Here is a 27,309-nt window from a genome sequence, read left to right as displayed (position 1 = left end):
ATTTGGCTTTTTTTCACTCTCATTCTCAGTGATTATGTTAAATAGGATAAATCAACGGAATGGGGTGAAGGAGGGTTATAACCCTTCAGATTTTTTATTTTTTTCCACCTGTGTCCCATTAGGGAGATTTCCCTTCACTTCCTGTCCCATAGCTAAAACAGGAAGTGAGAGGAAATCCCTCTAAAGTGAGGGAATCCCTGGTTGTCATCAGAAGTAATGTCCCCATTGGTAGATTTCTCCTCTTTAACTGGACAAACCGGGTGAATATCCCTAATGGGGTGAAGGAGGGTTATAACCCCTGTCAGTTTTTGTTTTTTTTTCACCTGTTGGGGAGATTTCCCTTTTGCCACCAATAAGGGAGATTTCTTTTTACTTACTGTCCCATAGACAAACAGGAAGTGAGAGGAAATCCCTATAAAGTGAAGGAATCCCTGGTTGTCACCAGAAGTAGTGTCCCCATTGGAAGATTTCTCCTCTGTTCCTGTTCTGGTGACAACCTCTAATTTGAGATTTTTCTTTTTTACTTTCATTCTCAGTGATAATGTTTAACAGGACAAACCGTGTGATTCTCCCTAATCGGGTGAGGGGGTATTATAACCACTGTCAGGTGTTTTTTTTATTTTATTTTGCCAGCTGTGTCCCATTGGGGAGATTTCCCTTCACTTCCTGTCTCATAGCTAAAACAGGAAGTGAGAGGAAATCCCTCTAAAGTGAGGGAATCCCCTGATTGTTACCAGAGGTAATGTCCCCAGTAGAAGATTTCTCCTCTACTCCTGTTCTGATGACAACCCAAAATTTGGCTTTTTTCACTTTCATTCTTTGTGATATTGTTTAACAGGACAAACAGGGTAAAGCGGCCGAATGGGGCAAGGGAGGGTTATAAGCCCTGTCAGGCTTTGTTTTTTTTTTTTTTTTTTTGCCACCTGTGTCCCATTGGTTAGATTTCTTTTCACTTCCTGTTTAAAAGCCAAAACAGGAAGTGAGAGGAAATCCCTCTAGAGTGAGGAGATTCCCTGGTTGTCACCAGAACTGGTATCCCTATTGGAAGATTTCTCCTCTATCCCTGTTCTGGTGACAACCCAAAATTTGGGATTTTCTTTCATTCTCGTGATTATATTTAACAGGACAAACCGGGTGAATCTCCCTAATGGGGCGAGGGAGGGTTATAACCACTGTCATGGTTGTTTTCACCTATTGGGGAGATTTCCTTTTTTTTTTTTTTTTTTTTTTTTTTTTTTTGCCATCTGTGTCTCATTGGGGAGATTTCCTTTCACTTCCTGTTTAAAAGCCAAAACAGGAAGTGAGAGGAGATCCCTCTAAAGTGAGGAAATCCCTGGTTGACACCGGAAGTGGTGTCCCCATTGGAAAATTTCTCCTCTATCCACGTTCTGGTGACAACCCATAATTAGGGATTTTATTTCACTTTCGTTCTCGGTGATGTTAGAAAGGAACATGGCGGGGGGGGGGGGGGGAGGTGGGGTTAGCTGGGGATGTGGATCTCCCTACAAGAGTAAGAGAGGGTTGTAACACTTATTCATTTTTTATTTTTGTCCAATTAGGACGATTTCTCTTCACATCCTGTCCTATAGCCAAAACAGGAAGTGAGGGAATCCCCTGATTGTCATCAGAAGTGGTGTCCCCGTTGGAAGATTTCTCCTCTATTCCTGTTCGGGTGACAACCCAAAATTTGCCTTTGTTTCACTTTCATTCTCGGTGATAACGTTTAACAGGACAAACCGGGAGAATCTCCCTAATGGGGTGAGGGAGGGTTATTACCCTTGTCATGTTTTTTTTTCCAGCTATTGGGGGAGATTTTCCTTTTTTGCCACCCGTTAGGGAGATTTTGCTTCACTTCCTGTCCCATAAACAAACAGGAAGTGAGAGGAGATAAACCACGGTCATGGTTTTTTTTCACCTGTTGGAGATTTCCCTTTTTTTGCCACCTGTGTCCCATTGGGGAGATTTCCTTTTACTTCTTGTCCCATAGACAAACAGGAAGTGAGAGGAGATCCCTCTAAAGTGAGGAAAGCCCTTGTTGTCACCAGAACTGGTATCCCCATTGGAAGATTTCTCCTCTATCCCTGTTCTGGTGACAACCCAAAATGTGGGATTTTCTTTCACTTTCCACGTTGGTGGTGTTAGAAATGAACATGGCGTAGGGGAGGGGGGGGTGATTGCAAATCTCCCTAATAGGGTAAGGGAGGTTTATAACCTTTTTTTTTTTTTTGCCATCTGTGTCCAATTAGGGAGATTTCGCTTCACATCCTGTCCCATAGCCGAAACAGGAAATGCAACATTTTATGGTTGGGATATTTCCCTACGGGGACACCTGTTCTGGTGACAACCATCTCCCTTTAGAGAGATATCTGCTTAATTTCTTGCTTGGGATGGGGAATTGGAGACAGCAGGTAAAACCTCGCAGAGGTTCTTCGCCTTCCACACTATATTTCAAGTAAAGCTAAAAACAAAAATAATTTATTTTTTTCATTTTTTGGAGGGTTATAACAGGTTTTTATACCATCTGTGTCTCCATTGGGGAGATTTTCCTGCACTTCCTGTTCCATATTGACAACAGGAAGTGAGAAGAAACCCTTCCAAAGTGAGGGAATCTCTGGTTGTCACCAGAATTAGTGTCCCCAGTAAAAGATTTCCCCTCTGTTCCTGTTCTGGTGACAACCTAAAATGTGGGATTGTCTTTCATTCTTGGCGATAAAAGTAAACCGGACAAATAGAGAGGGGGGATCTTCCTCACAGGGGGCACAGACAGCAATAAAAACCTGACTGGGGTTCTAATCCCTCTCCACTCTATCCAAAACCAAAAGAAGTTTTGCCTTTAGTTTTACTTTACAAAGAGGGACAACTTGGAATGAATGGCCCTGACACCTTTTCTGGGTGTGGCTGAAGTTTACTGACTCAGCAGAAAAGTGTCCCCGAAAAAGACTTCACCTCCGTCCACACTAGTGTGACTCCAAAGTGGCGCAATTTCCAGTGTGACTTTATTTATTTCAGGTACTTACAGTCAGGTCCATAAATATTGGGACATGGACACAATTATAATCTTTCTGGCTCTGTACACCACCACAATGGATTTGAAATGAAACAAACAAGATGTGCTTTAACTGCAGACGTTCAGCTTTAATTTGAGGGTATTTACATCCAAATCAGGTGAAAGGTGTAGGAATAACAACAGTTTGTATATGTGCCTCACACTTTTTAAGGGACCAAAAGTATTGGGACAGATTAACAATCATAAATCAAACTTTCACTTTTTAATACTTGGTTGCAAATCCTTTGCATTCAATTACAGCCTGAAGTCTGGAACGCATAGACATCACCAGACGCTGGGTTTCATCCCTGGTGATGCTCTGCCAGGCCTCTACTGCAACTGTCTTCAGTTCCTGCTTGTTCTTGGGGCATTTTCCCTTCAGTTTTGTCTTCAGCAAGTGAAATGCATGCTCAATCAGATTCAGATCAGGTGATTGACTTGGCCATTGCATAACATTCCCCTTCTTTCCCTTAAAAAACTCTTTGGTTGCTTTCGCAGTATGCTTCGGGTCATTGTCCATCTGCACTGTGAAGCGCCGTCCAATGAGTTCTGAAGCATTTGGCTGAATATGAGCAGATAATATTGCCCGAAACATTTCAGAATTCATCCTGCTGCTTTTGTCAGCAGTCACATCATCAATAAATACAAGAGAACCAGTTCCATTGGTAGCCATACATGCCCACGCCATGACACTACCGCCACCATGCTTCACTGATGAGGCGGTATGCTTTGGATCATGAGCAGTTCCTTTCCTTCTCCATACTCTTCTCTTCCCATCACTCTGCTACAAGTTGATCTTGGTCTCATCTGTCCATAGGATGTTGTTCCAGAACTGTGAAGGCTTTTTTAGATGTTGTTTGGCAAACTCTAATCTGGCCTTCCTGTTTTTGAGGCTCACCAATGGTTTACATCTTGTGGTGAACCCTCTGTATTCACTCTGGTGAAGTCTTCTCTTGATTGTTGACTTTGACACACATACACCTACCTCCTGGAGAGTGATCTTGATCTGGCCAACTGTTGTGAAGGTGACACACAGACACCTACCTCCTGGAGAGTGATCTTGATCTGGCCAACTGTTATGAAGGATGTTTTCTTCACCAGGGAAAGAATTCTTCGGTCACCCACCACAGTTGTTTTCCGTGGTCTTCCGGGTCTTTTGGTGTTGCTGAGCTCACCGGTGCGTTCTTTCTTTTTAAGGATGTTCCAAACAGTTGATTTGGCCACACCTAATGTTTATGCTGGGTTTGTTTTTTTTTCAGCCTAATGATGGCTTGCTTCACTGATAGTGACAGCTCTTTGGATCTCATATTGAGAGTTGACAGCAACAGATTCCACATGCAAATAGCACACTTGAAATGAACTCTGGACCTTTTATCTACTCCTTGTAAATGGGATAATGAGGGAATAACACACACCTGGCCATGGAACAGCTGAGCAGCCAATTGTCCCATTACTTTTGGTCCCTTAAAAAGTGGGAGGCGCATATACAAACTGTTGTAACGCCTACACCTTTCACCTGATTTGGATGTAAATACCCTCAAATTAAAGCTGAAAGTCTGCAGTTAAAGCACATCTTGTTTGTTTCATTGTGGTGGTGTATAGAGCCAAAAAGATTAGAATTGTGTCGATGTCCCAATATTTATGGACCTGACTGTATATAGTGCCATCAATTTACACAGCGCTTTACATATACAGTATCTCACAAAAGTGAGTACACCCCAAAGTGAAAATGTCCAAATTGGACCCAATTAGACATTTTCCCTCCCCGGTGTCATGTGACTCGTTAGTATTACAAGGTCTCAGGTGTGAATTGGGAGTAGGTGTGTTACATTTGAAATCACTCTCACTCTCTCATACCGATCACTGGAAGTTCAACATGGCACCTCATGGCAAAGAACTCTCTGAGAATCTGAAAAAAAAGAATTGTAGCTCTACATAAAGATGATCTATGCTATAAGAAGATTGCCAAGACCCTGAAACTGAGCTGCAGCACGGTGGCCAAGACCATACAGCAGTTTAACAGGACAGGACCCTTGGGGCATTGTTCACTTCAGGTGCGGTGCGGGAAAAATCATGCGTTCTCCCACACTGCACTGCTGCCTTTTGCAGATATGCGCAGGTGGTGTTAACACCGAATGCGGCTTTGAAATCGCGCTACTTTATCTCCATTTTAAAGCAGCTGGTCAGTGCGATTTCATGCACAGATGTCAATGCAAGCCGTACATAAAATCACCAAAAATAGTGCAAGAACCTTTTTAAAATCAGCGCAAATTGGAGTCGCAACCAATATGAACGGTTCCATAGGCAGAAATAGGGTGCGACTTGTCATGCAATGTTGATCTGTCAAATTGCGTGACAAGTCGCACTGGTGTGAACGGGGGTTAATTCCTTAATTAATTCTCATGCATCTATTAAACGTACACGTGTTCGTGAATGCGATATTAAATATCTTCTGAACAGTTTTTTTTGCACATTTCACACGCATAGGGTATTGAAATGAATGCACTGCCCTAAAGTGCATCGCTTTTAAAAGCGCAAAAAAACGCACGCTTTGATGCACTTCCTGGCGTGAACGAGCCCTAAAAACACGTTAGAAGCCGGGCAGCCCTGATCTGGTTCTAGTGCGGAGGAATGAGCTCCTTGCACAAGTCGGCACTCGCTCGCAGCAATCGATGCGATATTTGTTGAATCCAGTACTTGTAGCGACACGCAGATATTGTTTAAAGGGAACCCATGAGAACCGAAATATTAAAAAATAGGAACAAGGAGGGGCAGGGGGAGGGGCAGGGGGACTTTTAAAGGGGATACCGTCATTAGACCAATAATCAAAGTACATATGGGGTAAAAAAACAATCTTTATTGGAAGAAACCATCATCATATATAGAAGAGATTGCTGTATTAAAAAACATAGATACTGTATTGCAAATATTGTAGGTAGCATGCACAGAAACCCAAGGGGTAACATAGGTTTGATGTAGTGATGAACGTTGATGCCCATACACTGGCCCAACATGTTTCGCGGGTGACCGCTTCTTCAGGGGCATATACACAGATAAAGGGACATCACAGATGCTACCAGAAGAATGAAAAAGAACATGATGAGTGGAACAAAATATCACACAAAACATAATACATGCAGTACATGAGTATTCATTTGAGATGTAGGGGTCAAAAGGAGAGGCTCACATGAGGCCTTAACACCCACCTGCAACCAGACCAATCCTGATTGGTCTGGTTGCAGGTGGGTGTTAAGGCCTCATGTGAGCCTCTCCTTTTGACCCCTACATCTCAAATGAATACTCATGTACTGCATGTATTATGTTTTGTGTGATATTTTGTTCCACTCATCATGTTCTTTTTCATTCTTCTGGTAGCATCTGTGATGTCCCTTTATCTGTGTATATGCCCCTGAAGAAGCGGTCACCCGCGAAACATGTTGGGCCAGTGTATGGGCATCAACGTTCATCACTACATCAAACCTATGTTACCCCTTGGGTTTCTGTGCATGCTACCTACAATATTTGCAATACAGTATCTATGTTTTTTAATACAGCAATCTCTTCTATATATGATGATGGTTTCTTCCAATAAAGATTGTTTTTTTACCCCATATGTACTTTGATTATTGGTCTAATGACGGTATCCCCTTTAAAAGTCCCCCTGCCCCTCCCCCTGCCCCTCCTTGTTCCTATTTTTTAATGAATTTTGGGACGTGGATACCTTTACTTCAATATCCATCTAGGATATATATTTCTGTTTTGGAGCTTGTCTGTCTTTTAGAACCGAAATATTGACATTGAGACTTCACTGGCTGCATGCTTGTGCGTGTGCTTATTTAGTGAAGCCAAGAGCAGGGCACCGCATTACAATCGCACTCTGTTCATGCGAACAACCGCAGGCAGATCAGGGAAGGGCTTCATGGGTGCTCAACCAGTGGCTGTCCAGCTGTTGCTGAACTACAGGTCCCATGATGCCTCTGTCTTTGAGAGTCATCCTTGTTTAACCCCTTCTGTGCCGGAAGGATTTACACCCTTAGTGACCAGGCCATTTTTTGGGATTCGGCACTGCGTTATTTTAACTGACAATTGCACGGTCATGCGACGCTGTACCCAAATAAAATCAATGTCCTTTTTTTCCCACAAATAGAGCTTTCTTTTGGTGGTATTTGATAACCTGTGCGGTTTTTTAATTTTTGCGCTATGAAAAAAAAAGAGCGACAATTTTGAAAAAAAAAAAAATTATATATATATATATATATATATATATATATATATATATATATATATTATATATATATATATATATATATATATATATATATATATAATATATATATATATATATATATATATAAATTTTTTTTTTTTTTTTTTTTTTTTTTTTACTTTCTGCTATATAACATTCCCAATTAAAAAATTAAAAATTTTATTTTTTCATCATTTTAGGCCAATTTGTATTCTGCTACATATTTTTGGTTAAAAAAAAAAAAAAATCCCAATAAGTGTATATTGATTGGTTTGCGCAAAAGTTATCCCGTCTACAAACTAGGGGAAAGATTTATGTCCTTTTTTTATTAGTAATAGCGGCGATCTGCGATTTTTAGCAGGACTGCGAAATTGCTGCAGACAGATCGGATGCCTAACTGACATTTTTGACACTTTTCGGGGGAACCAGTGACATTACTACAGTAATCAGTGCTAAAAATATACACTGTTACTGTAATTATGACACTGGCAGGGAAGGGGTTAACACCAGGGGGCGCTCAAAGAGTTAAATGTGTCCCTAGTGGTGCTTTCTAACTGTGTGGGCGATGGGCTTGCTGCATGAACACAGAGACCGGTGTTCCCAAATAAGAGGATCCCGGTGTTCATTACTGACAGGACAGCGGTCTGCTGTGTTTACAACAGCAGACCGCTGTTCTGTCTCCACGGGGAGCGATTGCGGCCGCCGGCCCCGCTAATTGGCTCCCCCTGTGGCCAATGTCCACGTGTGCGCCCCCTCGCTAGCGGTCCCTCAAAGCGACGTACAGGTACATCGTTTTCGCGGGACAGACCAACCTTCCGCTGTAGTTAAAGCGGTTAAAATCCAAGTAAGCCTTCGTTTCCACTAGTGCGACTTTGGACACATAAAGTCGCATGACAAGTCACAGCCCATTGATTTCAGTGGCACCCGTTCCCATCTATGTGACTTAAAATTGCAGCGACTTTGAAAAGGTGCCTGCACTACTTTGATGCGACTTTGAGTCAGAGTGTGTCGAGTCAGATCAAAAAAATTGCTTCAAAGTTGCACTGTAAATCGCAGGACTTTGGCGTGGCACTAGTGGAAACGTAGGCTTAACCTTCACAGCTCCTATATTTCCCGTAGGTGCACTTAGGCTCCATTTACACTTGTGCGACTTTGGCCACTAAAATCGCATGACAAGTCATACCCCATTTTTGTTTTTTTAATGACAACCGTTCAGATTTATGCGACCTAAATTTCCAGCGACTTTAAAAAGGTTCCTGCACTACTTTGGTCCAACTTTCATGTGACTTGAGTGGCGTAGACTGAAATGTAAACCCTCAACAGTCGCATGAAAGTCGCCCCTGAATGTTATAATGCGACCATTGTGCATTATCATTGGTCAAAGCCCAAGTCTCACCCAGCCAAAGTTGCGTCAGAGTTGCACTCCAATGTTGTGGGACTGGAACTTTAATGTCTCTCCTACAGCAGCAGGTCAATGTGGGTGTGGCCAGCAGTCTGCGCATCCTTGCCATTGGCTTAGTTTAAGGTCTCTCCAACAGCACAGAAAAAGCAGCTCAATGATTGGTGGCTTGTGACTCCCAGTCTAGGTGTAGAACTATAAATCCCAGCACAAGGGAATCTACTGAGACCAATCACTGACAAGCTGATTTTAGCCCCCATGCTAGTTTTGCTGCAGTCCCAACTTTTCCAATGAAGAAGATTCAGCTTCACTGACCTGTACATAGAAGGCTGCTTCCATCGGCAGCTTCGCACACAGGCTTTCTGACAGATGTGTGTTAAAGCGGTACTCTGGATAGAATGGAAAATTCCCAGTAATTAACGCCGGTGGTTGTGCATGATTTCCCCTGCTGCTATTACCAGTAAGCGTTCACTAATAGTTGGATGCAAAAAAAACTTTCTGTGTTACCTTCCAACCCAATGCAGTGCAGTGTCTTTGGGTGCCATTAACTCCCCCCCACCCCCCTTGCTGTACAGAGATCCCCCCTTTTAAGGTTTACCAGGAGATTTCCTCTCCTGGACTGAATTTTCTCAATCTGATTTTTACCGCACGCTGTGAGCTTCTCACAGTGTGCACTACAAGCTATGAAAGCCAGAAAGAGGCCATCTCATTTCCTGGCTGAAGAACGTCCACCATGGGTGCTCCAACTGTTGCAGGACTACAAGTCCCATGAGGCATTGCAATGCTGTCAATTAACCACTTGCCGGCTTCCCGTCGCAGTTTCACTGCGGCAGGCTGTCTCGACTGCGTGAAAGGATGTAGGCGTCGGTCGCACACGTGGTGCTTGAGTGCGCGCCCCCGCCTCCACTAGGCAGCGGGGATGCCGAAGCACGGGACCGGCGGCCGCGATCGCTCCCCGCTGAGAGAAAAGGACGGTCGGTTTATGTAAACACAGCCGACCGTTCTTCTCTCTGAAATGATCACAGAGCTCCTGTGATCCTTCTATATAGGATCACAGGTCTCTATGATAATTTCACAAGTCCCGCCCCCATACAGTTAGAAAGCACTCCCCTAGGCTCACACTTAACCCTTTTATCGCCCCTGGGTTAACCTCTCCCCTGCCAGTGTCATTATTACAGTAACAGTGCATATTTATAGCACTGATTACTGTAGAAATGTCACTGCTACCCCCAAAAGTGTCAAAAATGTCAGTTAGGGGTCCAATCTGTCCGCCGCAATGTCGCAGTCCCACTAAAAATCGCAGATCGCTGCCATTACTAGTAAAATAAATAAATAAAAATGACATCAATTTTTCCCCTAGTTTGTAGATGTGATAACTTTTGCGCAAACCAATCAAAATAAGCTTATTGTGTTTTTTTTTGTTTTTTCTTTTTTTTTTAACAAAAAATTGGAAGCAGAATACAAATTGGGCTGAAAGGATGAAAAAAAATTAGATTTTTTTTTTTTTTTTTATGGAAATGTTATATAGCAGAATTCGAAAAATTATAGTTTTTTTACAGAATTGTTGCTTTTTTTGTTTATAGCGCAAAAAATAAAAATTGCAGAGGTGATCAAATACCACCAAAAGGAAGCTCTATTTATGGGGAAAAAAGTACAACAATTTAATTTGGGTACAACATCTCACGACCGCACAATTTTCCATTAAATTAACTCAGTGACAAATCGCAAAAAAAATTGCCTGATCGTTAAGGGGGGGAAAATCCTTCCGGTCCAGAAGTTTTTAAACAAGGATGACTCTCAAAGACAGAGGCATCATGGGACTTGTAGTTCCGCAACAGCTGGAGAGCCACAGGTTGAGGACCCATGAAGCCCTTCCCTGACCCGCCTGCGGCTGTTCGCATGAACGGAGTGCGATTGTGATGCGGGATTCGCAGCGAGTTCCATGCTTTTGGAGGCTGTGTGAGTGGTCAGAGCTGCATGACGTCACGCGCGGGAGCCCCCGGTCACGGCACTGGGCTCAGAATAAAAGGCACGGGGTGGTCATTCCTTCAGAGCGCATGCACCAATGACGTCATTGGCTGCATATTCAGTAAATATCTCCTAAACGGTGCACCTTTAGGAGATAATTACAGTACCTACAGGTCAGCCTATGATAAGGCGTACCTATAGGTACAATTAATCGATGGGAGTTTACAAGCACTTTAAATTGGTTCTGTGCTGCAGAATCCCCCCTTAGGCTAGGTTCTGGCTGGCTGGGAATCGCATCGATACCCACAACCATCCGCAGCCGAATTGCGCTGCTCTTGCGGGACGTGTGCGACTGCCATTCATTCTGAATTGCACCCCCATGCATCTCATCCCGCAGCGTGATCGCAGGTGTGGAAACTGCATGGTCAAAAAGACCATGCGGTTTCCCTGCTGTTGCGTCTTAAAAAAAAATTGCATGAACCTCTTTGTTCTGCGGTTCCCGTGGCCCACTAGCCCATTCAAATGAATATGCTGCCGTGCTCAAGCGAATGCGGGCCCGCATTAGTGTGAGCTGAGCCTTATACTTACCCGAGCCCGATCCAGCGATGTGCACGAGAGCAGCGACGATGTCTCCCTCCTCCCTGGGCAGATTGATGGGCCATTGGCTCCCGCTGCTGTCAATCAAATGCTTTTCCAAGCGAGGGGGGGGGGGGCAGGGCCGAGTCGCCCACTCTTTGTCAATGGATGCAGACAGGACGGCTCGGTAGTGAGCACACATAGGAAGTGGCTTTCTTGGAAGAGCAGGAGCCTGTAGTGTTGCGATGGGGGACTCCAGAAGAGGAGGACCGGGGCTGCTCTGTGCAAAACCGTTACACAGAGCAGGTAAGTATAACATGTTTGTTATTTTAATTAAAAAATAAAAAAAAATGAAGCTTTAGGCCTCTTTCACACGGTCCGCCTCTGTAGGTGGATCCATGTTGCTCAGCGGGGATCGATCCGCGATCCCCGCTGAGCTGGCGGATGACAGCTCCGTCCCCGCTTGCAGAGCGGAGAGGGAGGTGTCTCAGCCCCCGCTGCCCTCTATGGGGGATCGGATGAGAGCGGACCGCCTGTCCGCTCTCATCCGATCACTGAACGGATGGAAAAATAGGGTTTCCATCTGTCCAGATTTCATGGACAGGATCGGATACGGATGGCAGCGGGTGTCAGCGGAGGTGTCTCCACTGACATCCGCTGCCCCATAGAGCTGCATGGAGGATCCGATCAGATCCGCCTAAAAAACTGACAGGTGGATCTGATCGGATCGCCCGTGTGAAAGGGCCCTTATTATCACTTTAACCACTTAAGCCCCGGAGGATTTGGCTGCTAAACGACCAGGGGGTATTTTGCGATTCGGCACTGCGTGACTTTAACGGACAATTGCGCGGTTGTGTGACGCTGTACCTAAACGATTTTGACGTCCTTTTTTTCCCACAAACAGAGCTTTCTTTTGGCGGTATTTGATCACCTGTGCGATTTTTTGATCACGCGCTATAAACAAAAAAAGAGCTTAAATTTTGCAAAAATAGCAATATTTTTCCCTTTTTTTTTTATATGAAATTCCCCCAAAAAAAAATGTAAAAATCTAAATTTTTTAACATTTTCGGCCAATTTGTTTTATGCTACCTATGTTTGGTAAAAAAAATCGCAAAAAGCGTATTTTGATTGGTTTGCGCAAAAGTTATTGCGTTTACTAACAAAGGGAAAGATTTTTGTTGTTTTTTTTAACGCGTAATGGTGGCGATCTGCGATTTTTTTTTTTTTTTTTTTTTTTTTTTTTTTTTTTTTTTTTTTTTGCAGTACTGCGACATTGCGGCGGACAGATCGGACCCTTGACTGACATTTTTGACACTTTTGGGGTTACCAGTGACATTTCTACAGTAATCAGTGCTATATATATGCACTGTTACTGTAAAAATACACTGGTAGTGAAGGGGTTAACTTTGAGAGGGAGGGGCTGTGTGTGTCCCTAGGGGCGTGATTCTAACTGTGATTGGCTGTGGCTTCAACTGTATGCAGAGTGATCAACGGATCTACATAGTAGATCCATATGATCATCTCTCATACAGAGGAGAGAATGACAGGCAGCTTGGGGGGGGGGAGCTGGGACAGCTCAGTCTGGGCTGCCTGGGGAAGGAGAGTCTGCAGTGAGGCATATCCTCCCCTGGCGCAGCGAGAGGGATTCCCCCATTGACACTGACTGGTGGAAGGGAAGAAAATTGCATTATGTATGGCCAGTCTAATGCCCCGTACACACGTTCAGATAATCGTACGATAAAACTCGCTTTCGACCTGATCGTGCGATAATCTGATCGTTAGTACACCGCTTTCGACAGCCGATCACGACAGTTCGTCCAACAAAATCCGAAGGGACAAACAGGAAAACTTCTGTGGTATGATAGTCTAGCGAATGACAATCGTTTAATCAGTACAGTATGCGTCTGCTAAAAATCGATCGACAAAGACCGCGTCGTCTGATTATCTGAATGTCTGTACGAGGCATAAGTTTCAAGCTACGGTGGAAGCTGCCAGTTGACTTTGTCTCATGCTCTACAAAATTCTTGAGATTTAAAATAACCCTCAATGGCAGCACCAGAACCTGGCAAAGCCTTTGCTATTGTACAGTCACCCAGTATAATATTGTAACAATATTCAAATAATTATAGAAGATTGAAGATTACTGGAAGGTGCAAGTTTTTACCAAAATTTTCCCCCGCAGCCTGAAAACGACACATTTTGTAACTTTCTAGAAGCAGGTTTGGTTGAGCCATGAAAGGGTTATGTCATTACTTTTTTTTTTTTTCTGGCATCTTAAGAGGGGCGGGGACAGAGAGAGGCTGTAACCTAATTCTCCTTCCTATTGGTTGTCACACAGATCCCTTGCAAGAGCTGGACTCCTTCTTCTCCCTGCATACACCCCTCTGATGGCGTCCAAACTTTTGCGAGCTGTCATTCTTGGACCACCAGGATCTGGCAAGGGGACCGTGTGCCAAAGAATCGCCAAAAACTTTGGGCTGCAGCATCTCTCCAGCGGGGACTTCTTAAGGCAGAACATCAAATCCAGCACTGGTAAGGGGGGCGAGCGAAGACCGCCATGTACTCTGATCTCTGTGTCCTTCTTGGCTGTCACTGGTCCTTGGAAAGTCATTTTATTTCTCAGTGCCTACAGGACTGTGTAGAGACATACAGAAATATAGAAACTAATGTGGAAGATCCACCGATTTATATCCATTAATTATATCACTAATTATATCAACTAGTTATATCCACTATTTATTTCCACTAATTATATGCATTAATAATATCAACTGATTATTTCCACTAATTATATCAACTAGTTATAACCACTATTTATTTCCGCTAATTATATCCATTAAAAATATCCACTGTTTATATCAACTGATTATATCCACTAATTGTATCCTCCAGTTATATCCACTAATTATATCCATTGATTATATCTACTGATTATATCCATTGATTTATATCCGCTAATTGTATCCACTGATTATATCTACTGATTATTATATCAACTATTTATTTCCACTGATTAAGTCCACTGTTTATCAATTGATTATATCCACTAATGGTATCTACTGATTGTATCCACTAATTTTATATCCATTGATTATATCCGCTAATTATATCCACTAATCATATCCATTAATTATATCCACTGATTATATCTACTAATAATATCCACTGATTATATCTACTAATAATATCCACTGAATATATCTACTAATTATATCCATTGATTATATCTACTAACTATATCCATTGATTATATCTACTAATAATATCCACTGAATATATCTACTAATTATATCCATTGATTATATCCACTAATTATATCCTCCGATTGTATATACTAAACATCTCCATTAATCAACTATTTATATCCACATTTGTATTCATTAATTACATCCACTGATTATATCCATTAATTCTATGCATTGATTATATCCATTAATAATATCCAATGATTATGTCCACTGTTTATATCAACTGATTATATCCACTAATTGTATCCACTGATTATATTCTCCCGATTGTATCCACTAATATTTATCCATTGATTCAGTCCACTAATTATATCCGCTAATTATAACCAGTAATTTATATCCACTAATTATATCCATTGATTATATTCACTAATTGTATCCATTGATTATATCCAATGATTATCTACACTAATTATATTCATTAAATATATCCACTGATTATATACCTAATTATATCCACTGAGTTTATCCACTAATCATATCCATTAATTATATCCACTGATTGTATCCACCAATCATATCCATTGATTATATCCAATGATTATCTACACTAATTATATTCATTAATTATATCCACTGATGATATACCTAATTATATCCACTGAGTGTATCCATTAATTATATCCACTGATTGTATCCACCAATCATATCCATTGATTATATCAACTATTAATATCCATCTTTTGTATCCATTAATTACATCCACTGATTATATCTAATATTTATACCGTATCTACTAATTATATGAATTGATTATATCCACTGATTATATCCATTAATTATATAAATTGATTATATTCACTGATTATATCCATTAATTATATGAATTGATTATATTCACTGATTATATCCATTAATTATATGAATTGTTTATATCCACTGATTATATCCATTAATTATATAAATTGATTATATTCACTGATTATATCCATTAATTATATGAATTGATTATATTCACTGATTATATCCATTAATTATATGAATTGATTATATCCACTGATTATATCCATTAATTATATAAATTGATTATATTCACTGATTATATCCATTAATTATATGAATTGATTATATCCACTGATTATATCCATTAATTATATAAATTGATTATATCCACTGATTATATCCATTAATTATATAAATTGATTATATTCACTGATTAAAATCTAAAGGACAGAGACACAGAACTTTAACTTTCCTATTTGCTACTTTTTATTTATTCTAGACCTTTATGATAAAACGCTTTTACGTAACCTAAGCAAAACTGGCGGTCCTGTGACAGTAGATCAGGGGTTAGGCAACCTCTGCATTCCAGCTGCTGTGGAACTACAAGTCCCATTAGGTATTGTGCTGAGTTTGCCTATTCCAGGACTATATTCTAATGAACTCCGGCCTTCCCTTCTTGTACCGACTCCTCTCCTGTCCCACAGCCAAAACAGGAAGTGAGAGGGAATCCTTCCAAAGTGAGGGAATCCCTGGTGTCCCCATTGGAAGATTTCCCCTCACATTTCGTAATCTGGTGACAACCCAGAATTGGAGATTTTCTGTCACCCTCTGTAATAATAGTAAACATGACAAATAGAGAAGGTGAATCCCCTGATGGGGGTGCACACAGCATTAAAAACCTGACAGGGGTTATAATCTCTCTCCACTCTATCCAAAACTAAAAAACGCACACTATATATATATAATTTGTCTTTAGTTATATTTAAAACTAAAAAACGAAATAATCCCCTTTTATTGGCTTCCCCTCCCTTTAACTGTGCTATTGCGCCCAGGGGGCAAGAAGGTCTGCTCCATCATGTGACCACTGTGATTGGCTATTGCCGTGGTCACATGATCAGTAACGGGTCCCGCCATCTCCCAATCATGACTACGGACCTGCAGCTGTCTTTGACAGCTCGGTCACTGTGCTGGGAGCGCACAGCGAATGTGCTTTCCATGTAGAAACCTCTGCCACCTATGGGCACACATGGGTGGTGTGTGGGCGTGTGATACCGCACATATGTGTTACGTGGGCAGCAAGAGGTTAAAGTCATGCTGTCATTGCTGAGCAGCCAGCAGTGGTAAATCAGCTGATTTTGTTTCTATTTTAAATCTCCGCCTTCAGAAGAATCTGTGTGGATTCAGAGATTCAAGCGCTTCTCTTTGCCTGGACCCTGCAGATGATTCGGAACGGCCGCACCCAATCAGCTTCCAGGTTTTAGCCCTCGTTCACGTTAACTACGGCTTTGAAATCCTGCTACTCTATCTGAAATCGCACGATTTCAAAGCTGCATGTCAGAGCGACTTGGAAGAGATCTGTGCGGTTTCATGCACAGATGTCTATGTAAGTCGCACCCAGAATCGCCAAAAGTAGAGCAGGAACTACTTTCTCAAATCGTTTCAGCACCGCAAAGTCGGCGGCGCACCAGTTTTAAACAGTGCGCTTCCCATCAATATGATGCGACTTGTCATGCAATTGGACCTGTCAAATCGCATGACAAGAGGCTCCGGTGTGATTTGGGGCTTAGCCCTCATTCATATTGGAGGCGGTTTTGAAATTTGTGCAATTTCAGCTGAACTTGCACCATTTGAAATCTGCATTTTATTGCGAGTTTCGGGGGGTGTTTTGAAATAAATTTGTGTGGGTCCATGCACAGATGTCTATTGAAATCGGCCCTGAAGTCACCAAAAGTAGTGCAGGAAATATTTTTGGAATCGGCATTGCTCCGATTCAGGCGGGGCCATTCCCAGCAATAGGCTGCGATTTGGCATGCAGTTTGACCTGTCAAATCGCATGACAAGCGCTACGGTGTGAACGGCGGCTTAGCCCTCATTCCCATTGGAGGCGGGTCCATGCAAAGATCTCTATTAAAATCGACCCCCGAAGTTGCCAAAAGTAGTGCAGGAAATACTTTTGGAAATTGTTGCGGCGTCTCACCGATTCGGACGGTGCTGTTGCCAGCAATAGGCTGCGATTTGGCATGCGGTTTGACCTGTCAAAATCGCATGACAAGACGCTCCGGTGTGAAAAGCTTGTTATATATAATATATATACAGTGGGTACAGAAAGTATTCAGACCCCCTTAAATTTTTCACTCTTTGTTATATTGCAGCCATTTGCTAAAATCATTTAAGTTCATTCTTCTTCCTCATGAATGTACACATAGCACCCCATACTGACAGAAAAACACAGAATTGTTGACATTGTTGCAGATTTATTAAAAAAGAAAAACTGAAATATCGCATGGTCCTAAGTATTCAGACCCTTTGACACTCATATATTTAACTCAGGGGCTTTCCATTTCTTCTGATCATCCTTGAGATGGTTCTACACCTTCATTTGAGTCCAGCTGTGTTTGATTATACTGATTGGACTTGATTAGGAAAGCCACACACCTGTCTATATAAGACCTTCCAGATCACAATGCATGTCAGAGCAAATGAGAATCATGAGGTCAAAGGAACTGCCTGAAGAGCTCAGAGACAGAATTGTGGCAAGGCACAGATCTGGCCAAGGTTACAAAAAGATTTCTGCTGCACTTAAGGTTCCTAAGAGCACAGTGGCCTCCATAATCCTCAAATGGAAGACGTTTGGGACGACCAGAACCCTTCCTAGAGCTGGCCGTCTGGCCAAACTGAGCTATCGGGGGAGAAGAGCCTTGGTGAGAGAGGTAAAGAAGAACCCAAAGATCACTGTGGCTGAGCTCCAGAGATGCAGTCAGGAGATGGGAGAAAGTTGTAGAAAGTCAACCATCACTGCAGCCCTCCACCAGTCGGGGCTTTATGGCAGAGTGGCCCGACGGAAGCCTCTCCTCAGTGTAAGACACATGAAAGCCCGCATGGAGTTTGCTAAAAAAACACCTGAAGGACTCCAAGATGGTGAGAAATAAGATTCTCTGGTCTGATGAGACCAAAATAGAACTTTTTGGCCTTAATTCTAAGCGGTATGTGTGGAGAAAACCAGGCACTGCTCATCACCTGTCCAATACAGTCCCAACAGTGAAGCATGGTGGTGGCAGCATCATGCTGTGGGGGTGTTTTTCAGCTGCAGGGACAGGACGACTGGTTGCAATCGATGGAAAGATGAATGCGGCCAAGTACAGGGATATCCTGGACAAAAACCTTCTCCAGAGTGCTCTGGACCTCAGACTGGGCCGAAGGTTTACCTTCCAACAAAACAATGACCCTAAGCACACAGCTAAAATAACGAAGGAGTGGCTTCACAACAACTCCGTGACTGTTCTTGAATGGCCCAGCCAGAGCCCTGACTTAAACCCAATTGAGCATCTCTGGAGAGACCTAAAAATGGCTGTCCGCCAACGTTTACCATCCAACCTGACAGAACTGGAGAGGATCTGCAAGGAGGAATGGCAGAGGATCCCCAAATCCAGGTGTGAAAGACTTGTTGCATCTTTCCCAAAAAGACTCCTGGCTGTATTAGATCAAAAGGGGGCTTCTACTAAATACTGAGCAAAGGGTCTGAATACTTAGGACCATGTGATATTTCAGTTTTTCTTTTTTAATAAATCTGCAACAATGTCAACAATTCTGTGCTTTTCTGTCAGTATGGGGTGCTATGTGTACATTCATGAGGAAGAAGAATGAACTTAAATGATTTTAGCAAATGGCTGCAATATAACAAAGAGTGAAAAATTTAAGGGGGTCTGAATACTTTCCGTACCCACTGTGTGTGTGTGTATATATATACACACACACACATACTGTGTAATATATGTATGTGTGTATATATTTATTGGCTACAAGGGGTTAAATTGAATCAATCTGTCTGCATAATAAAAGCGTGCCTTTATTTGGGTAGGGGGAGGGGTCAGAGTAATGGCGTTTCCCGTTTTGGTGCCAGCACTTCTCCTAAGGAGCGCTCTTTAATGATTCATGAGTGGGTTGTGTCCTCCCAGCCAGCATTGAACTCTTTGCTATGAGGCAGCTCCTGTGTATAGAAGGAATCGCCTCGTCCAATGGTGGCGCTGCATTTATTTATTTATTTATTTTTTTGGGCTGAATACTAAATCACTTCTTCAAGGTCAGACGGAGCCAAATCCGAGTTTTGGATGGCTGAAGCCTGTTATGTCTTTATTGTGCCACTCCCAGCGCTGGCAGACGTGAACTCACCTGTAGTTTTCCATCTGTCATGCACAGCTGAGCTGAACGGATACGGGGACATGCCATGCAGCATTGTAAAATGCAATAAAGCGTGCCAACCAATAAAGATCCCCATACACTATGCAATCTCCTTTAGCGCCGGGTCACACTGGTGCGATGCGGGAACCCTGCGAATCCACTGCGGGTTCCCGCATCGCATCCGACTGCCATATGCAAACTTCTGGGGGTGTCAATACAAACTTAACGACCCCCCCCCCCAGATCAGTTTGCATATTGCAGTGCGAACTGTCAGCTTGGACAGGAATCGGATCGCATAGGTGTGAACACACCCATCCAGTTCTGGTGCGGACCAAAAAAAGGGTGCTGTGCGACTTCGGTCCGAATGTGATGCGAATTCAGCCATGCAATCTGTATAGCTAAATTCGCATTGCATGTGATTTGTAGAGCGGTGCGAATCACAAGCGATGTCTGACATTGCATATGTGTGAACCGACACTTGGATCCATCATCAAATGTGTAATGCAAGGGGCCAGCCTGATTGGATACAAAGGGAATGGGGTTGTCTTGGTGTGTCCTCCTATTATAGCGTTATGGTAAATGTAAAAGTGATAGTACAGGGATTGTTCAACCTGATTGTACAGTGTATGGCCAGCTTACAGCCAATCACAAATAAGGTATGTGTCTGCGTGTCCCTATCCCTAACCATGAATCTTTCATTACGCTCCCTTCACACCAATGCATTTTTTTCATATATAAATGAGAGATGGATTGGCGCTAAATCCTTGAAAAAAAACAAAAATAATGAAATGCAAGTGAGCTCAGTGACCATGTGAATAAAGTTTTGGACCCTTCTGAGGAATCCTTGGTGTGCTGATGACATTTCTCCATTCAGATTGTCTGCGGTTTCCAGCCGGGGGGGTCATTACAGCACCCGGCATTATTACAGCCATTTCCATGAATGTGCGCGTGGGGAATATTGTGTTTGGGTTTGTTGCCAAAAACTGCTGATAAAATATGTAGCAGAATACAAATTAGCCTAAACTGATTAAAAAAAAAAAAAATTAATTTTTTTATTGGGAATGTTTTATAGCAGAAAGTAAAAAAATATTTTTTTTGTTTTTTTCAAAATGTTTGGTCTTTTTTTGTTTATAGCGCAAAATCTAAAAATCGCAGAGGTGATCAAATACCACCAAAAAAAAAGCTCTGTTTGTGGGAAAATTGTATATAGGTACAGCGTCGCATGACCGCGCAATTGTCAGTTAAAGTAATGCAGTCCTGAATCGCAAAAAATGGCCTGGACATTAAGGGGGTAAAACCTTGCGGAGCTGAAGTGGTTAAATATTCAAGGCAACCCCTCCTAGCTTCTGCGACTATCTTCTAGAATCTTCTCCAACATTCTAGAAACGGGGAGGCACCAGAGAGCTGTCAGTGTGAGTCAGCCAGTCCTGAACTCTAGTAACCCTCAACCAATTACAGACTCCCAAGCTAAAGAGGAGTCAGAATATAGTTTGTCTACTCTCACTACTAGTAGCACACACTAGAGGGAGCTACGCCTGCATAGGTACTTTAGTAAGGCTCCATTCACACTTGCATAACCACTTCACATTGCAAGTTTGGATGGGTGTCACTTGGATGCGACTTCGTCTGTTGACTTTGGCTTTGACAGTTGCACAACTGTCTCACTGATTGCATTAAAGCAGTGTTCCAGCTTTTTAAAAACATAATTAAAAGTCAGCAGCTACAAATCCTGTAGCTGCTGACTTTTAATAAATAGACACTTGCCTATTCAGGGATCCCGTGATGTCAGCACCCCAGCTGATTTTCAGATCGGCTGTCAGGTGCTGCCCCCGCCATTCATTCTATGGGAAACCGTAAATTAAGCCTTTTAGCTTCACAGCCAGTTCCCTACTGTGCATGCGCGAAGCGCGCTGCCCATTCTAATTGGTTCAGCGGCGGGGGGGAAGGAGGAGGACAACGAAACTTCAGAGGGACAGCGCCACGGTGCTGTCTCCCGGAAGTGGGGAAGGAAGGGTACCTATCAAAAACAGGTACCCGTTCCCCCCCTCCCCCCTGAAAGGTGCCAAATGTGGCACCGGAGGGGTGGGGGGGAGGAAGCAGATGAGCGGAAGTTCCACTTTTGGGTGGAACTCCTCTTTAAGGTGCGACTTTTGAGAGTTTACATTGCAGTCTAAGGCACTCAAGTGGCATCAGAATAATGCAGGAACCTTTTTAAAGTCGCTGCAACTTCAAGTTATATAGATTTTCACTGCTTCTATTGAAATACATGGGCTGCAACTTGTCATGCTTTTTTGTGTCCAAAGTAGCATGACAAGTCACAGAAGTGTGAATGGAGGGGGGAAGGTGGGACTTTAAATGAAGCACATGATCAAACGTATCCTGCGCCTCCATCCCTATTGAATAGATAGAGGAAGAGGTTGGGACTTTGAATGAGGAGCATGACACAGCTGGTAAAATTGATACACAGTACCACATTTATTGTTGCATATGAATACATGTAAAATATAACATGTTGCAAAATGTAAAAAAAAGACTAAAAATATGAGCTGATAAGTGATCCCCAAGTACACAGTCAAGGCTGCGTGCAAAGGATTGTGGGATATAGTACCGATACGGCCCTCTTATGGCACTTTTCCACTGCATGGAACCAAATGGTTCGGCTCGCTTTTGTGCTTTTCCACTGCTGGTACCGCATGGTATGGTGTAGGAACGGTTCGGTACGGTACGGCGGCGCTTTTCCACTGCATGGAACCGAACAGTACGGCTCTCAAAAACAGTACCACCTCGAATGTGGTTCCAAGAGGTACCATACCCTGTACCATATCCCACAATCCTTTGCATACAGTCACTACTAGCCACTGATTGGTCAGAGAATCCCACCCACCCCATTGTTATCCCACCCACTTAAATTTAGTACTACTTTAGTGGAAAAGCAAACCATACCGTACCGAACCTTTCCAACACCGTACCATGCGGTACCAGCAGTGGAAAAGCAAACCGGGCCAAGCAGGGCCAAGTAGTGCCGAGCCGGTACTTGCAGTGGAAAGTGCCATTGGAACCACAGCTGAGGTGGTACTGTTTAGAGAGCCGTACCGTTCGGTTCCATGTAGTGGAAAAGCGCCGCCGTACCGCACTGAACCGTTCCTACACCGTACCATGCGGTACCAGCAGTGGAAAAGCACAAAAGCGAGCCGAACCGTTCGGTTCCATGCAGTGGAAAAGCACCTTTAAAACAGTACCACCTCGATTGTGGTTCCAAGAGGTACCATACCGGTACCATATCCCACAATCCTTTGCATGCAGTCACTACTAGCCACTGATTGGTCAGAGAATCGTTGTTATCCCACCCACTTAATTTAGTACTACTTTAGTGGAAAAGCAAACCGTACAGAACCATTCCAACACCGTACCATGCGGTACCATGCAGTGGAAAAACCAAACCGGGCCAAGCAGGGCCGAGTAGAGCCGAGCCGGAACTTGCAGTGGAAAAGTGCCAGTGGTGTAGAAACCGACATCGCACAATGACATAGATAATTGGATTTGTCATCACTTAGTAATATAGTAGCTGCATCAAACAGGTGCAACGCGTATCGTGGACCACATTTCCACTTCCTCAGGAGCAGGCGTATGATGTGTATCTGCAACAATACATAAGTATGTAAAAAATGCCAATATGATCTGGTGGGTAAAAAGGGAAGAGGGGAAGGGGAAGAAAAGAGAGCCACTTCTCCAAACAACTTACAATACAGCTCAGATTTAAAAAAAATATGGCATTGAAGGTTGGATCTGGCCATAGATGTCCATCATGGGAGTGAGGGAGTAAGTGTGAATGGAGCCTAAAGTTGAATTATGCCTTTAATGTGTATTGGCAGCTTTAGAGCAAGAAAAATTCGACTGACAATCACAGTTTTCCTCAGTCTGGGTCAGCGTTTCTAAACCAGGGTTCCTCCTGAGGTTGCTAGGGGTTCCTTGAGCAATGGGCAATTTCTGCCTCTCAGATAAGTTCCCAATGACACCATTGTTCCTTTTATCTATCTGTAAGGGGGGAATTCTTCCCAATGATAAGAGTAAGGAGCATTCTTCCCACTGACTGTCACACTAATACGTCATGAGCAATGTTCCCTTTAAGCTGCGCGCATGCGCGGATGCGCAGTCTAATTGAAGGTCCCGCGCAGCACAAATTCAGACCGCGCAGCCGCAGACGACGTGAAGGTAAGCGAGCCGCGGACCGGTACCGGTCCGTGGATGAAACGGTACCCGGCCACCCAAGGAACTTTACATTATTTTACTGTGGCGGCCGGGGAGCAGAGCAGTGCGCCCCGAGCCCGCCCGGAGCCCATTGTCACACAATTCGCTATTGTCACACGGATCCTCCTCCTGGCCTGGTCCTCCCGCTTCCTGATTGGCCGAAAGGAAACCCCATGCCATTGGCCGAAGAGGAGGCGGGAGGGCTGAGGGGACGCGGGGACTGAAGAGACACTGCCGTGAGGTAATTGCACAGGTCTCGCGGGGGGAACGCTGGTATCTCTGCATTGATTGGGGGCAATGCTGTGGGCACTCTGCATTGATTGGGGGCAATGCTGTGGGCACTCTGCATTGATTGGGGGCAATGCTGTGGGCACTCTGCATCGATTGTGACAATATAAGATTTTTGATGAAATTGCTCAGTCTAAAGGTTTGCGCTCAGAAATTTTTTTATTTGCTCAGCACAGTAAAAAATTAGAGGGAACATTGGTCATGAGTTGTAGATTTTAAATTTTTAGCAGGGGTTCCCCGAGACCAGAAATTTATTTCAAGGGTTCCTCTGTATTGAAAAGGTTGAGAAAGGCTGCTATAGGGTCTGGTGCCTGAAGCTGGCCTGTTCAGCTTCTCATGGAAACCTAGGTGTGGTTTGGGCTCTGTGTTGTGTCACTTCAGATTAAATGCCAAATATTCAGGGTTGAGAGGGTGCGTTGTTCAGCATGGCCGGTTCTGGTAGCTGGTTTATAACACTCCCTATCAGATCATCAGAGACCTGTAATTTGTACTTGGTGTACCGGGAGGGGATCTCCTCCCTGGAGGGATCTGAAGTCAACAAGCGGCACGATGTGGCAAACAACCTATTTTAGGAGGAATAGTTCTGCAAAGAGCAATCCGCTTTCTTGTTTAACCACTTTACCGCTGCTCACTAGAGCTCTACTGCGGCAAAGTGGCTCGATAACGTCTGGCGACGTAGACCTACGTCGCCAGACATTCCCCTCTCTCGGCGGCGCGTGCTGTATTCAGTCACAGCGGGAGTCAGGCCAGGGGAGGAGCGGCGGCGATCGCCGCTGCTCTTCCCGGATCATCGGGGAATCGAGTCTGGAGATCCGCCCGCTTGTGTAAACAAAGCGGGCGGATCTCCTAAGTGACAGGCAGGGTCAGATTGCAGGGTTCAGCATAGCTGAACATGCGATCTGTCCCTGTGTCACTCAGTCACCTCCCCCCACACACGTCAGTAAGCACCAGGCATACATTAACCCCTCCATCTCCAATAAAGTTAACCCCTTCCCTGCCAGTGTCATTTTTACAGTAACAGTGCAAATTTATAGCACTGATTACTGTAGTAATGTCACTGGTACCCCCAAAAGTGTCAAAAATGTATGTCAAGGGTCCGATCTGTCCGCCGCAATGTCGCAGTCTCGCAAAAAAAATCGCAGATCGCCGTCATTACTCGTTAAAAAAAACACCAAAAACGACAGAAATCTTTCCCTTAGTTAGTAAACGCAATAACTTTTGCGCAAACCAATCAAAATACGCTTATTGCGATTTTTTTTTTTTTTTTTTTTTTTACCAAAAATATGTAGCAGAAAACAATTTGTTTTTGGGGGGGGGGGGGATTTCATATAAAAAAGTTAAAAATATTGTTATTTTTTCAAAATTGTCGCTATTTTTTTGTTTATAGCGCAGAAAGTAAAAATCGCACAGGTGATCAAATACCACCAAAAGAAAGCTCTGTTTGTGGGAAAAAAAGGACGTAAATTTTGTTTGGGTACGGCATTGCATGTCCACGCAATTGTCAGTTAAAGTCGCACAGTGCCGAATCGCAAAAAGTGGCCCAGACGTAAGACAGCAAAATCCTCCGGGGGTAAAGTGGTTAAATGGAGATTGAACTTTAGCAGAAATTTCCAGTCCACCCAAAACTAATATTTCGGTCAAGCCTGGAGGCTTCGATCCCTCAGTGGCTCAATGGGCACTTAGGGACTCTGGCAGGGAGACCTCCATCGAGGACAGGGACCGGAAATGTGTATACGGCAGTTGGACAGCAAGAATTTGGCACGTAGTATCTGTCAAAGGACACCGCAGAGGTCAATGTAACATGAAGATTAAACTTGCTAAGGAGTCCATTCTACTCTAGTAGAATCCTGGAGTTCTCTTTTATAAAGGACTAGTCATCCCAAAACGTAGATTTCACTGGTGATAATGAGTTCTAGCCTGACATTAAAAGGGGCCTCCTAAATGCTCATTATGTCTAGGGGGTACAGAAACGGGCATTATTATTTTCCTTACACCCCCCGCTCTGGCCAGAACCGGTGCTCTTCTGATCTCCCCTAAACTCTGCTCTGTAGACGGTCCCATCGGTGTCGTCATGTACAATGCAGGGCCATTAATTCTGTATTGTACAGTTGGGTAGTAGAAGTACAACAGCGACAATGAGTGGCTTACAGAAGGTGGCAGGTGGCTTGTTACCCTTGACATAATGAGCATTTAACCCTTGCAGTTCAGTGATGGGGCCCAACTGCAAGGGCAGCTTTTTCCTAATACCTATAGTTAGATTGTAAAAAAACCAAAGGACAGGACTGTCTTTCTGTCTCTTGGGGACTCAATTGTTGAGATCTGAGATGAGTTCCTGGGTCTCCACACCTGCTGTGCTCATAATAATTTGTTCTCACTATCCATGTGCTGAGTTCCTATGTCCTTGCACTTACTGTGCCCATTATGAGGGGTTCTCACTATACCTGTGCTGAGTTCCCATACCTTTGCCCATTATAAGGGTTCTCACCATCTCTTTGCTAAGTTCCCATGTACTGTGCCCATTATGAAGGGTTCCCACTATCCCCATGCGGAGTTCTTGGGTCTGTACACCTGCTGTGCCCATTATAAGAGGTTCCCACCATCCCTGTGTTCTCATGTCCTCACACGCAAAGTGGATGTGGCCCTTTGCTTGCCTTTATCTGGCCCTTGGGGCACTATTCTACTAACTCACATCAATGATGGGGCACCATTCCTGCTACTGATACCATCGATGGGCAGTGCTGTATTTTGGCCTAGGCCAACAAGGCCCAGGCCTATGGCGGCACTTAGCAGGGGGGCAGCAAAAAAGCCACCCTCCCTCCACCTGAGACTCTATTGGCCACTGGTTGCTAGAGCCGCCTCTCTCACCCCCTCCTCCTCTCTCGCTCTCACCCTCCCTCTCTCTCACACCCCCCTCTCTGTCTCACCCTCCTCTCTCTGTCTTTCAGCCTCCTCTCTCTCTCACCCCTCCTCTCTCTCTCTCTCTCACCCCCCTCTCACTCTCTGGCCACTGGTTGCTAGAGCCCTCTCTCTCTCTCTCTATCTCTATCTCTATCTCTATCTCTCTATCTCTATATCTCTATCTCTATCTCTCTATCTCTATCTCTATCTCTATCTCTATCTCTATCTCTATCTCTATCTCTATCTCTATCTCTATCTCTATCTCTATCTC

At 43.6% G+C, this 27,309-nt stretch overlaps 1 protein-coding gene across 1 annotated transcript in view; it reads left to right on the top strand.

Moving 5' to 3' along the window:
* Window positions 1-13,573: 13,573 nt before the first annotated feature.
* The window catches only part of AK4 (adenylate kinase 4), a 105,035-nt gene continuing 91,299 nt past the window's right edge, over window positions 13,574-27,309 (top strand). The window contains exon 1 of the mRNA XM_082265001.1: window positions 13,574-13,767. Within this exon, the coding sequence (XP_082121127.1) occupies window positions 13,623-13,767 (145 nt within the window). The 5' untranslated portion in view covers window positions 13,574-13,622. The remainder of the gene's footprint in view (window positions 13,768-27,309) is intronic.

The sequence above is a fragment of the Pelophylax lessonae genome (genome assembly GCF_965119305.1).
Source record: "Pelophylax lessonae genome assembly, chromosome: 8".
NCBI lineage: Eukaryota > Metazoa > Chordata > Amphibia > Anura > Ranidae > Pelophylax > Pelophylax lessonae.
This window is presented reverse-complemented; position numbering and strand designations above follow the sequence as displayed.